At 41.5% G+C, this 13,341-nt stretch overlaps 1 protein-coding gene across 1 annotated transcript in view; it reads left to right on the plus strand.

Annotated features, from left to right (window-relative positions):
* Positions 1-880: 880 nt before the first annotated feature.
* The window catches only part of LOC117435597 (doublecortin domain-containing protein 2-like), a 76,533-nt gene continuing 64,072 nt past the window's right edge, over positions 881-13,341 (plus strand). Inside the window, exons 1-2 of the mRNA XM_034058912.3 lie at positions 881-1,667; positions 2,036-2,090. Of these exons, the coding sequence (XP_033914803.2) occupies positions 1,381-1,667; positions 2,036-2,090 (342 nt within the window). The 5' untranslated portion in view covers positions 881-1,380. The remainder of the gene's footprint in view (positions 1,668-2,035; positions 2,091-13,341) is intronic.

The following is a 13,341-nucleotide window of genomic DNA, read 5'->3' on the forward strand; positions in this document are numbered from 1 at the left end:
TTACTGGTCTGAGCTAATTGTTTATTATTATTTATTTCTTAGCAGACGCCCTTATCCAGGGCGACTAATAATTGTTACAAGACATCACATTATTTTACATACAATCACATTATTTTTTTACATACAATTACCCATTTATATAGTTGGGTTTTTAGTGGAGCAATCTAGGTAGGCCCTAAAGTACCTTGCTCAAGGGTACAGCAGCAGTGTCCCCCACCTTGGATTGAAACCACTACTCCACACTGCTGCCTATGCATGTTACATGTTCTGTCAGACAAGACTGGTGACTGTATGTGTATGATCGGGGAAGAGGGGGTGCTGGGTAAAAGGACTCAGTGTGCTCACCGAAGACTGAGAACCCCCTGAGAACACACCAATCTAAAACTCACTCAGTTTTCTGTCTTTAACAGAAAAACGAATTAGACAGTTTTGTGAGAATTAAATATACTTACATTTTTTTAGTAACAAACTCAAATCTCACGGCAATATAAAATGTACAATAATGGCAAGGTTCAGCGGTGATGCATGTTCAACAGATTGACACAGGTCGATTAAAGAAAGTGAATGGGTTCCTCTAATTGATTACAAAAACAGTGAGAATTTTAATGTAAGCACACTTAAACAGTTTCCCCAAAACAATAAAGGAGCAATGGCCTTGGCTTGTGCTTAATGTAAAGTGACACATATTTAACTGCGTCCTTTCCAATTCATACAAACAAAGATAACGTACATTTTTATAGAGCCCTGTGGGCACTGTTATTTCACAACACGTTCTGCAGCAGCCCCTTGAGTGGTCGGTTTCTATAGAAACGGTTAAAAATAACACAAACGTTGTCCAGGGTACCTATACACTCTACAGCGACCTGAGCAGGAGTCCGGTCCAGACGCATCAGCTTTAGTTGTGGAGCTTTTAATTACGAGGTCGTTTTTTTTTTAAAACTAGAAAGTACAGTTCCACTTTATTGTATTGTGTGTAACACAACGTCAACTGGAATAATGTTTGAATGTGTTTGATACTGCGCGCTCATCGTCTTGCTGTTTTAAACAGATAGATATAGATATACTTTTTAAAAATATATATTTTAAATTACATTATTATATATGAATGATTTCGTTATATTTTATTATCTTTTACAATTTGTCTGGATATACTTTAATATGCTTTAATCAAATATACACCCTTTTGTTCAATCACATGGGGATAAGAAATAACAATATTCTATTTTATTTAAATTTTTATGGAAAATGTTGTTAGAACCGTCCCGGAACTCTGAGTTTGCTTTTAGAATTCAACACGCGTATTATTTTAGGAAATCTACACAGTAATTTGCACATTTTTCTTGAAGGATTTGAAGATAGCATTATTGATTTTTTTGCAAAATGAGCGGGGACAGATCAAACTTTCTCTCCCAACCTGTTGTAAAGAATGTGCTGGTGTATCGGAACGGTGACCCGTTTTTCGAAGGTCGACGACTGGTTGTAAATGAGAAAAGGGTGTCCAGTTTTGAATCTTTCCTGAAAGAAGTGACTGGTGGTGTTCAGGCGACCTTCGGGGTTGTGAGAAACATCTACACACCAAGAGACGGACATCGTGTGGGCGCGCTGGACGATTTGCAGAGTGGAGAACAGTATGTAGCGGCGGGCAGAGAGAAATTTAAAAAAATTGAGTAAGTACTAGTAGTACATGTAAAACTGTTATTTCATTTGTTTAGTGCTAGTGTGTACTACTTGTATCAATGTGCAGTAGTAAACACTCCAAAGTGAACAATAGGTATATAGACAAGCAATGCCTCAGTTAAAGCACAATATGGCATATTTAACCATGATAATAATAATAACAATAATATTATTAGCGTGAGAGACTAACACACTTTTAAAACTATGTATTGTTAATGGGTACAGTTTTTCCAAACATGAATTGTTTTTTTAGATCTAGAATATTATCATACAGATGTTGTCAAAATCTGTTTTTATGTAAATTATTTGCTGGAATTATATGATAAATAATACAGTTTTCATATTCTAATTTTCCTAGTTACCTGCAGATAGGAGCAAAGAAGAAAAAACCCACTCAGAATAACACTTTGCAGGTAAAGTTTCATCACCCATTACATTTTTAAATTTAAGTTTAGGTATACTTAACACTGAAAGTTTTACTGGTTATTGTGATGACATTACATTTCTGAGATATAGGCCTTCCTTAGTTATGAAAAGCTAAAAGAACCACACTGTAAACAAGTGTCTATGTATTAAACATTAATCTTATGCAACAGATCATTAACACATTTTAGTATGTATATACTTTTACTGTAATATAGGGTTGCCACCAGTCCAGGTTTGACCAGGTGTTGTGCCAGATAGTGTCATCAGAAGACTAGTGTCTCATTTGTAGTCAGAACACATGCGCAGTCATGCAAATTCATCTGCGCAATATTTTTTTTCTCCATCTTTGCCAAAAATTGTCACCTTTCATTTTGAATCAGTACATGAAAATGGAAGAACTGGTTTTAGAAAACATTAAAATTTTTGAACTGAGGGTAAAAACCCTAATAATTGTTGCAAAAATCAACAAAAAAGTTTAAGCACAGTATTGAAAACCTTCTTACAGAACTCACCAGATTAGTCTTCAGTTTTTCTCTACCCACCAGATTAGTCAGCAGATTATTCAGCCGTTTTTCTTTTAACGGTTTGACACCTTAATGAAAAGTTATGCTTATCATGTTTCATAAATAAAGAATTTGTAATACTTATTAGAACAGTCATATTCCGTATATGATCTGTTCATAAACGTACCAGTAATGAGTGTTTCACTGTCTGCTGGGCTATCGGTTGTCGCATGTAACAAAAGGAAGAAAGTGGGCGGCAAAGAAAGCTGTGGAAGATGCAAAGGCTGCCCTTCGAATTGGTGATATCATGGGGCAAGTTCAGCATGGAAGAGGGGGTCTTGGTTTCAGTTCAACTCCTCCTACATGGCACAAGGCGGCCCCAGCTCAAAGAAGGAAGCTGGTAGTCAACGAGGTGCAAAAGCAGGAGGAGAGGATGAGGTGTATAAAGGCCATTTCCCAGGCCAAACAGGGAGAATGGACGAGATGGGAGAGTGTGGAACAACGCAGGATTGGCTGGCAAGACCTATGGTCAATGGAACAGAGCAGGATCAGTTTCCTCATCAGGTCAACATATGATGTTCTCCCATCACCACAGAACCTAAACCTCTGGGTAGGAGAGGATCCCTCATGTCCTTTGTGTTCATCACCTGCAACATTAAGGCACATTTTGACAGGATGTAAGGTGGCTCTTAGCCAAGGACGGTTTACTTGGCGCCATGACCAGGTGCTGCGATGTTTGGCCTTAGCATTGGAAGACAAGCGTAACATGACCAATAAGTTGCCACCTGTTCCATCAAAACATTACACACAAAAGACAACATTCCTCCGCCCAGGAGAGCAACCACCAAGAAAAGGTGTTAAAACCAATCCTCGCCCAGGACAACTGGAAGCTGCTAGAGACTGGAATATGCTGGCAGATGTTGGTCAACGGCTTATTTTTCCACCTGAGATTGCCACCACTAACCTTCGACCAGATATTGTCTTGTGGTCTGGATCAGCACGCCTTGTTCACCTGGTAGAGTTAACAGTGCCATGGGAGGACGCTGTAGATGAGGCGTATGAGAGGAAGAAACTGCGGTATGCTCAACTAGCCACTGAAGCGGAACAGCGAGGATGGAGAGTTCGGGTTTACCCAGTGGAAGTGGGTTGTCGAGGATTTGTGGCACATTCTACAACCCGGTTTCTCAGAGACGTCGGATTCAGTGGCCAAGAGTTGCGTCGCACAGTGAAGAACTTATCTGAAGCAGCAGAGAGGAGCAGCAACTGGCTGTGGTTGAGACGGAAAGATTCTGGCTGGGGACAGGTAAGTAAGCTGGGCTGAGTTGAGTGGGGGACGGAGGGGGGTGATGCTGGGACGCCAGAATCACCGTCGAGCCCTCTTGAGGTGTCGTGGGCTAGTCGACGAAACACTGAGGATGGAAGGTGCCCACTTGAAAACCCCAGAGATGTACCCTACTTAGCTCAATCCAGACGGTTGTCATGCTGATGCGCTGGGGAGGCCGCACTTTGGTTGATCCCTGGAGCCAGCATCGCAGCCGTTGTGTGTGCTGATGCGCCAGGGAGGCAAAATAAGCTGATCCCTGGAGCCAGCATTACACTTCAGCCATTAACACCAGACAGAAGGATATCTACATCATCATATGGAAGGAAACGTAAATGGATGGAGACGCATATGGATCACATTAGTTTACTGTAAAGCTACGTCTTAGTTGGTGCTTATCTTGGCGAGAGCCGAGTTCAAATCAGCATGAAGTTTTAACATCTACTCTCGTGTAATGGAAATCATGAAGATCTGGATACGTCCAGTGACTGCTGTGAATAGTGCAGCTGGCAACAAGGGAAAGACCTTGTGACAGCCTGGAGAGACAGCTGACAGGAGGAAAGAGACCCCATTGGGGCTGGTAAGGGTTAGCTACCCTTGTCGGCAGTATCCAGCTCTGTGTTTACAGGATGCTGGAGACACCCGCCCAAGGCTTCTAAGAAATTAAAGAGAAAAATACCCCTAGAGTCTGCGAGAGCGGGGGCGGAAGATGACTCAACGTTGGACAACACGGTTAACGACTTGGGAACGGAAACGGATATGAGTATGGAGAGTACTTCACAAAAGACTAGTTCAAGATCTGCAGTTAACAAAGACATGGAACTCCAGGTTTGTGTCTGCGGCTGGAGCAAGGCGACAACGGTCAGGGGTTTGAAGATTCATCAAGGGAGAATGAAATGCTTGAGGGAGAAGGGACAAGGGCCTCGCATTGATCAGTACTTCTTACGAAGTCAGTCAAGTCAGTCGAATGAAATCCAGCGACAGGAAGCAAACCACAGTTCGCAGGATATCAGCACCCCTGTCATAGATGTGAGGAGGACTTGCATGGACACAGTTAGTGATGAACCTAATGATCCTTGTGAACCCGGTCAGACAAACCAGCATAAGAGAGAAAAGAACCTCAACGGGCACAAGCCTGGAGTTAAATGGCCAAGAGCTTGTGAGAAAACTGCATGGGACACAGTAAACACAGATCTCTGCGTTGCATTGGAAAGATTAAGTGGAACAGTTGAAAAGAAGCTGGATAAATTTGGGGACATCATCTACGCATATGGAAGTGAGAGGTTTGGAGTTGAAAAAAGGAAGGAAAAAGTACAAACTATTCCTGGAAAGTCTAGACGGCAGCAGGAGATTGAACGCTTAGTTAGAGAAAGGAGACAGCTGAGGAACCAATGGAGAAGAGCAGAACAAAGTCAGAAGGAGGGACTCAATCTCTTACAAAGGGTCATAAAAGATAAGCTTGCAACATTGCGCAGAGCTGAGCGCCTACGGAAACGCTACAAAAAGAAGGAGCGTGCGAGAACTAACTTTTATAAAGACCCATTCAAATTTGTAAAGAAGTTATTCACCAGTGAGAAGAATGGCACACTAAAAGCATCTAAGGTTGAGCTGGAGAGATATTTGGAGGAAACACATACAGATTCAAAAAGGCAGGAGCCTATGTCAATTCCGTCAGACATCCCACCTATCAATCCACCAGAATACCAAATGGAGGACTGTGCACCTAAGTGGAAAGAAATAGAGCAAGCTGTGAAAAAAGCAAGGGCTTCATCATCTCCAGGGCCTAATGGAGTTCCGTACAGAGTGTACAAGAGTGCTTCAGGAGTTCTACGAATTCTGTGGAAATTGATGAAAGTGGCATGGGAAAAACAGGTTGTACCAAGAGCATGGCGCCGAGCAGGTGGAGTCTTTATACCTAAAGAAAAAGATTCTACAAGCATCAGTCAGTTTCGTCCCATTTCCCTATTAAACGTAGAAGGCAAGATTTTCTTCAGCATTATTGCTCAGAGATTGTCAGCTTACCTATTAAAGAACTGCTTCATTGACACTTCAATACAAAAAGCGGGCATTCCAGGTTTCCCAGGTTGCTTAGAACACATCAATGTGATCTGGCAACAAATTCAATCAGCTAAAAAGGAGAGGAAGGAGCTCCATGTGACATTCCTGGATTTGGCTAATGCATATGGTTCAGTGCCACATGAACTACTTTGGGCAGCATTTGATTTTTTCAGTGTACCGATGACAATAACAAATTTAGTGAAAGCCTATTTTGGAGATTTGCAATTCAGTTTTTCAACTTCAGAATTCAGCACTACATGGCAATGCCTAGAGGTTGGAATAATGGCAGGATGCACCATTTCTCCACTGGCTTTTACCATGGCAATGGAAGTAATCATTAGGGCATCAAAATGGGTAGTAGGAGGAGAGCGCTTGGCTTCTGGAATGCGACTACCACCAATTCGAGCATACATGGATGACATGACAACCATGACTACAACAGTAGCCTGCACTAATCGATTATTGGGCAAGTTAACCAATAACATTGAATGGGCACGAATGCAATTCAAGCCCACTAAATCAAGGAGCATCTCTATAATTAAAGGCAAAGTAGTAGATAAAACATTCTTCATTAATGGTGAGGCAATACCAACAGTGTCTGAGAAGCCAGTGAAGAGTCTTGGGAGATGGTACGACGGGGATCTAAAGGACACAGTTCGTGTGGGAGAAGTTAGACAACAAGCAGTGGAAGGGTTGAAGAGCATAGACAGCTGCGCTCTACCAGGTAAACTAAAACTCTGGTGCTTTCAGTTTGGTCTACTGCCGAGGTTGCTGTGGCCACTGACTGTGTACGAGGTTTCTTTGACAACAGTAGAGAAGCTGGAAGCTTTAATCAGTTCATACATCAGGAAATGGTTGGGAGTTCCACGCTGCCTCAGCAGAGTGGGACTTTATGGTAAAGGAATACTGCAGCTACCAGTCTCTGCTCTAACCGAGGAGTTTAAGTGCGCCAAGGTCAGACTGGAAATGACATTAGTAGAGTCACGCGATAAATGCGTAAGGGAGGCAGCACCTGTGTTGAAAACTGGAAGAAAGTGGGCGGCAAAGAAAGCTGTGGAAGATGCAAAGGCTGCCCTTCGAATTGGTGATATCATGGGGCAAGTTCAGCATGGAAGAGGGGGTCTTGGTTTCAGTTCAACTCCTCCTACATGGCACAAGGCGGCCCCAGCTCAAAGAAGGAAGCTGGTAGTCAACGAGGTGCAAAAGCAGGAGGAGAGGATGAGGTGTATAAAGGCCATTTCCCAGGCCAAACAGGGAGAATGGATGAGATGGGAGAGTGTGGAACAACGCAGGATTGGCTGGCAAGACCTATGGTCAATGGAACAGAGCAGGATCAGTTTCCTCATCAGGTCAACATATGATGTTCTCCCATCACCACAGAACCTAAACCTCTGGGTAGGAGAGGATCCCTCATGTCCTTTGTGTTCATCACCTGCAACATTAAGGCACATTTTGACAGGATGTAAGGTGGCTCTTAGCCAAGGACGGTTTACTTGGCGCCATGACCAGGTGCTGCGATGTTTGGCCTTAGCATTGGAAGACAAGCGTAACATGACCAATAAGTTGCCACCTGTTCCATCAAAACATTACACACAAAAGACAACATTCCTCCGCCCAGGAGAGCAACCACCAAGAAAAGGTGTTAAAACCAATCCTCGCCCAGGACAACTGGAAGCTGCTAGAGACTGGAATATGCTGGCAGATGTTGGTCAACGGCTTATTTTTCCACCTGAGATTGCCACCACTAACCTTCGACCAGATATTGTCTTGTGGTCTGGATCAGCACGCCTTGTTCACCTGGTAGAGTTAACAGTGCCATGGGAGGACGCTGTAGATGAGGCGTATGAGAGGAAGAAACTGCGGTATGCTCAACTAGCCACTGAAGCGGAACAGCGAGGATGGAGAGTTCGGGTTTACCCAGTGGAAGTGGGTTGTCGAGGATTTGTGGCACATTCTACAACCCGGTTTCTCAGAGACGTCGGATTCAGTGGCCAAGAGTTGCGTCGCACAGTGAAGAACTTATCTGAAGCAGCAGAGAGGAGCAGCAACTGGCTGTGGTTGAGACGGAAAGATTCTGGCTGGGGACAGGTAAGTAAGCTGGGCTGAGTTGAGTGGGGGACGGAGGGGGGTGATGCTGGGACGCCAGAATCACCGTCGAGCCCTCTTGAGGTGTCGTGGGCTAGTCGACGAAACACTGAGGATGGAAGGTGCCCACTTGAAAACCCCAGAGATGTACCCTACTTAGCTCAATCCAGACGGTTGTCATGCTGATGCGCTGGGGAGGCCGCACTTTGGTTGATCCCTGGAGCCAGCATCGCAGCCGTTGTGTGTGCTGATGCGCCAGGGAGGCAAAATAAGCTGATCCCTGGAGCCAGCATTACACTTCAGCCATTAACACCAGACAGAAGGATATCTACATCATCATATGGAAGGAAACGTAAATGGATGGAGACGCATATGGATCACATTAGTTTACTGTAAAGCTACGTCTTAGTTGGTGCTTATCTTGGCGAGAGCCGAGTTCAAATCAGCATGAAGTTTTAACATCTACTCTCGTGTAATGGAAATCAGTAAAGTTCATAATTCAATTATAATATAAACAAACTAAAAGTAGTTATTTGAAATTACCCTAGTGTACGAAAATAAAAAATAAAAATCTAAAAAACAAGATTTAAAAAACCCAATGTTTCGGAAATGATACTGAATAGAGATTTGGAAACCCTTTTAATTAAGAAGAGGAAGGTACCATCTACACAAACCATCGAATGCAGTTCTGCAAATTTGCACTATTATTAATTACGATCATTGAAATAACATGAATATTAAGTTATCAGACTAATTGAATGCAAGAGTTGTCACTATATATTGTAGCGTTTCGGGTTCTTGTAATGAGAGAGAAGCTAAATTCACTTTAAGGCTCAAGCTGTTTATTTTTAGAATAATTCAATAATCACAAAATAAAATCATAAAGTGAGGGAAAGGAACTAGGAGTTGAAAATGAAAACAAATTATTGTAGTAGTTTCTCCTTTACCCTACCCTTTCTCACTGTATCTCTCTATCTCCCCCAACACAACCTTATCTCACACTTCCCCACTCTTCCCCACTCCTCCCGGTCTTTTTCATGCACCCCCTTATACCCCTTTTCCACCTGCACACCCGATCGGCTCAGGTGGTTATCCACTAGCAAGATACCCGACCCGAGCCAACCCGTACCGTGAAACTCCAGCCTTGCAACATATCTGAATTTGGCTTGGGGCCGAAGCAGGCTGTGGGCGGGGTTGTTGCATTTCGTCATCAAGCTCAGGCGTCATTCCAACCTGAGCCCCAGATAACAACACACATCTGACTAAAATACAAAATAAAATAACTCCCTATCTATAATGCACTGTGGCAAAGTGGTTAACAGTGTGCAGGTGCAGAAATGCCGTGGTGATCGATAAACAGACAGACAATGCAAATCCAGGTGCAATAGTGTTTTATTTGTACAATCCAAAAGTCTGATGACAAACGGCAGTAAACAATAACAATGAGAACAGGCAATACAGCGGCGTGTATTGCACTGTTTTAATCCACGGGTTGGTCCCGAAATAATAACAGTCCTGTTCCTAAACACCCACAAGTAACACAAAACACAATCACAAGTCCACAGTGAGTGCGATAGTGCTTGTGGTGTAAATACAGTTATTCGTGAACGGTGCAGTGTTGTCCGGGTTTAGTGCTGGCCTTTAGCGACAGCTCTGGATCGTGTTAGCCATCTAATAACAACAAACAAACAGATTTTAGATATGACAAACAAACAAAACACTCACGATTACAATACAGGTCTCCTTCCAGTTTAGCATTTAACCATAACAAGGAACAGATCACTTCGCTATGCCCCCTTTTGTACCGTCAATCATGACCCCTTGGTTAACTAGTGCAACCGCTCCTCCAATCTGCGTCTGCCACGTCGTTTCCCTTCCGGGTCGATGATTTAGTGTATCGTAGCTCCGTCCCCTTTCTAGATGACCGACTTCCAACTAAAATAAACTCTCATTCCATTTAGTCCAGGGTACTCTGTTCCCTTTACACAGTGCCCTTCCAGGTCGGGAGGGAGATCTAACACCAAGAATCATTCGATCTCTGTCACAGATGGTTATACAATCTGTTGCACATTGTTACTTAGTCGTAATCTTCAATGAGACACAATTGTTCTGGCGACACTATTTGGCAAGGAGACCGTATTTCGCACTAATAGTACCAAATACTGCCAGGTGACACTATTTGGCAGTGACAGTCTGGGAATTGGCATCTTTGTCCGGGTGGCAGGAATTAACAAGCCTGGATGCCCTAATGTCTGGGTTTAAATGAAACGCATAAGAAACACCAACCTTCATTTAATTTCATTTTCATTGACATACGTTAGTTGCTTTCCACTCATCTTATTAGAAATGTACTGTTTAGTACTGATCTGTACATTACTCAAATGCTGGGGACAACAAACATATCCACGTGCTGTAAACATTCCAATACAGTACTGAGCTGATGTGTGGTTCAGGACTCGTGGAATTTTCGCTCTGATGGATCCTTCACCCCGAACTTGAAAATAGGGCGGTGTCATTGTAAACTTCACCCCCTACTCGAGTAACGTGACAATTCAGTTTTACAATTAAGAGTCAACAGAGTAAAAATAAAAACATATTTTTGCGTTTTTTATTAGTACTCACGTAATGTTTATACTTGTATTGCTTTTGTTATGTATCATCTCTGGATTACATTACGTTGATCTGCATGTGATTAAATACCTAACATTTACAGTAAATACAAAAATACATAAAATATGGTTTAATTATGATATATAATGGTAATTAAACAATATATATGCGTGTGTATGTAATGATTTCCAAGATAAGCACCAACTAAGACGTAGCTTTACAGTAAACTAATGTGATCCATCCGTGTCTCTATCCATTTGCGCTTCCTTCAATATGATGATGTAGATATCCTTCTGTCTGGTGTTGATGGCTGAAGTGTAATGCTGGCTCCAGGGATCAGCTTATTGCCTCCCTAACGCATCAGCACACACAACGGCTGCGATGCTGGCTCCGGGGATCAACCACAGTGCGGTCTCCCCAGTGCATCAGCATGTCAACCGTCTGGATTGAGCTAAGTAGGGTACATCTCTATAATATGCTTTACATATTTAGCCGTAGCTCAGTTATTTTTAACATTGAAAAACCTGAACCAAATTTGAGTACATTTTGACTGCTTTTGTCCGACACACAACTGATAGTGCTGTTGTGTTGTGGTTTTTAATGTGTATTAATAACATCTGTTAATATTTATAATAAATAACATCTGTTAATATTTACAATAGAGGGGGCGACATTTGCCATGACACAATGGCTATAAAATAATTCTGAGCATCACAAACGGGCTTTTCAGGCCCAGAAATCCAGTGTGTCTGGAAAAATTATTTTGTGAAAAAAAAGAGGTAGACAGCATCGTCGCTTTAGATATTGCATTAACTTACCATGGCGTTATCATCACCACAGCCACTTGTCAATTAATATTAGGCTCTAACATATATGATACAGCTACTATTTTTCTGTGCTGTTACACACTAAATTTACATTATAATTAGGGCTTGAAGTTTTCGGGTTTTATTTTTGATCACATGGCATCCCTTTAAACTTATTTTGAGCCGATTCTTTCCTAATTAAACTCAGAAGCTGTTAATTACAAAACAATGTCTCTTATTTTTATAATTTATTTCAAACAGACGTGTCAATTTAAGTTAACTGCTCATTGCTGATCCTAATTGCATTTCATTCTTGCAGTCACCTAGTTTATTGTTGTGATTTATTATTTTCACTCTTAACAATTGTCCTGACAGATTTACTTTTCAGTATAAAATACCCAGTACGGAGTATACACTAATAGCAAGTCCATCATTTAAAATCTACTTGCTTGAAGCAAAGAAAACATTTATCTTAAACCCAGTCTTTAATTAGTTGTTTTCTCTTTATTTGGATGCAGATACAGCTTAACAACTACTAATTAACACTTAAACGGAGGTAGAGATTTGGAAAATTAAAACCGAAAAGTTCAAGCCCTAATTATAATGAACTAGTGAAATGCACGGGCATGTATTACTTTATAAAATGGCTTGGATAAATTAAATGCTGTGACTGGCTGAACAAGATCACATGACCGTGTGGTAATTATTATTATTATTATTATTTATTTCTTAGCAGACGCCCTTATCCAGGACGACTTACAATTCTTACAAGATATCACATTATTACATACAGTTAAATTATTTTTTACACATTATTTTTACATACAATTACCCATTTATACAGTTGGGTTTTTACTGGAGCAATCTAGGTAAAGTACCTTGCTCAAGGGTACAGCAGCAGTGTCCTCCACCTGGGATTGAACCCACGACCCTCCGGTCAAGAGTCCAGAGCCCTAACCACTACTCCACACACACTGCTGGCAATAATTGTCACCGCACGGCTATGACATCATAGACCAACTCACTTACCTGATCTATTAATATTACTATGCCTTAATAATAATTAGAAATGAGTGACTTTCCACAAGTTAATTTTGACCTTTTAGGAGGATTGTCATTTGAACAATTTCTTAATGAGAGTGAAACAGAACAAAATGTCTCTCGATCGCCTCAAAAAAAAAAAAAAGTCTGTAAGTGGACACTTTATTATTTCTAACAGATAACTAGATGAAATTGAGGAGAACAAAACAGAAAACAACTTCATGGCAATGAAAGTTTTTAATGACTGGTTGAAACAAAAAAAACATCAGCTTGGACTGTAAAACTGTCAAGTGTTAAATTGAACAACACCCTAAGGCAAGTTTATGCAACAGTTAGAAATACAGCATCTCAAGTTTTCTGGGTCTAACAGCTGGCATAAATCACTATCTAAACAGCGTTTATGTAGGCAGAAATGTCAACATAATAACTGAAATGGAGTTCAAATCATCCAACAATGTTTTCATCTGTGTCGCTAAGAATTACAGACAATCTGGCAAAGCTACATCCCACCACTACCCTCCGATTCCAGAAACAGATTTAAACAAAATTCAAATCTCTCCTGTTCTCTCTGCTGACACAGCCATTGGGCTTTTAAACAAGGTCTGGTTCGACATACAGTTCTATTTTGCTTGCCACGGACGGGAAGGACAGCACAACCTGACACAGCAGTCGTTTGTCATCAATACAGATGAATATGGTCTGGAGTTGTGACCCTGTTTAAAGAGCAAGCAATAAAACATAAAGATGTCAATGACTACAAAACAACCGTGAAAGTACTTCTGTCAGTGAGTGAGTTATATTGAAGTTCCTGCAG

Source organism: Acipenser ruthenus, chromosome 3 (assembly GCF_902713425.1).
Source record: "Acipenser ruthenus chromosome 3, fAciRut3.2 maternal haplotype, whole genome shotgun sequence".
In the NCBI taxonomy this organism is placed as follows: Eukaryota; Metazoa; Chordata; class Actinopteri; order Acipenseriformes; family Acipenseridae; genus Acipenser; species Acipenser ruthenus.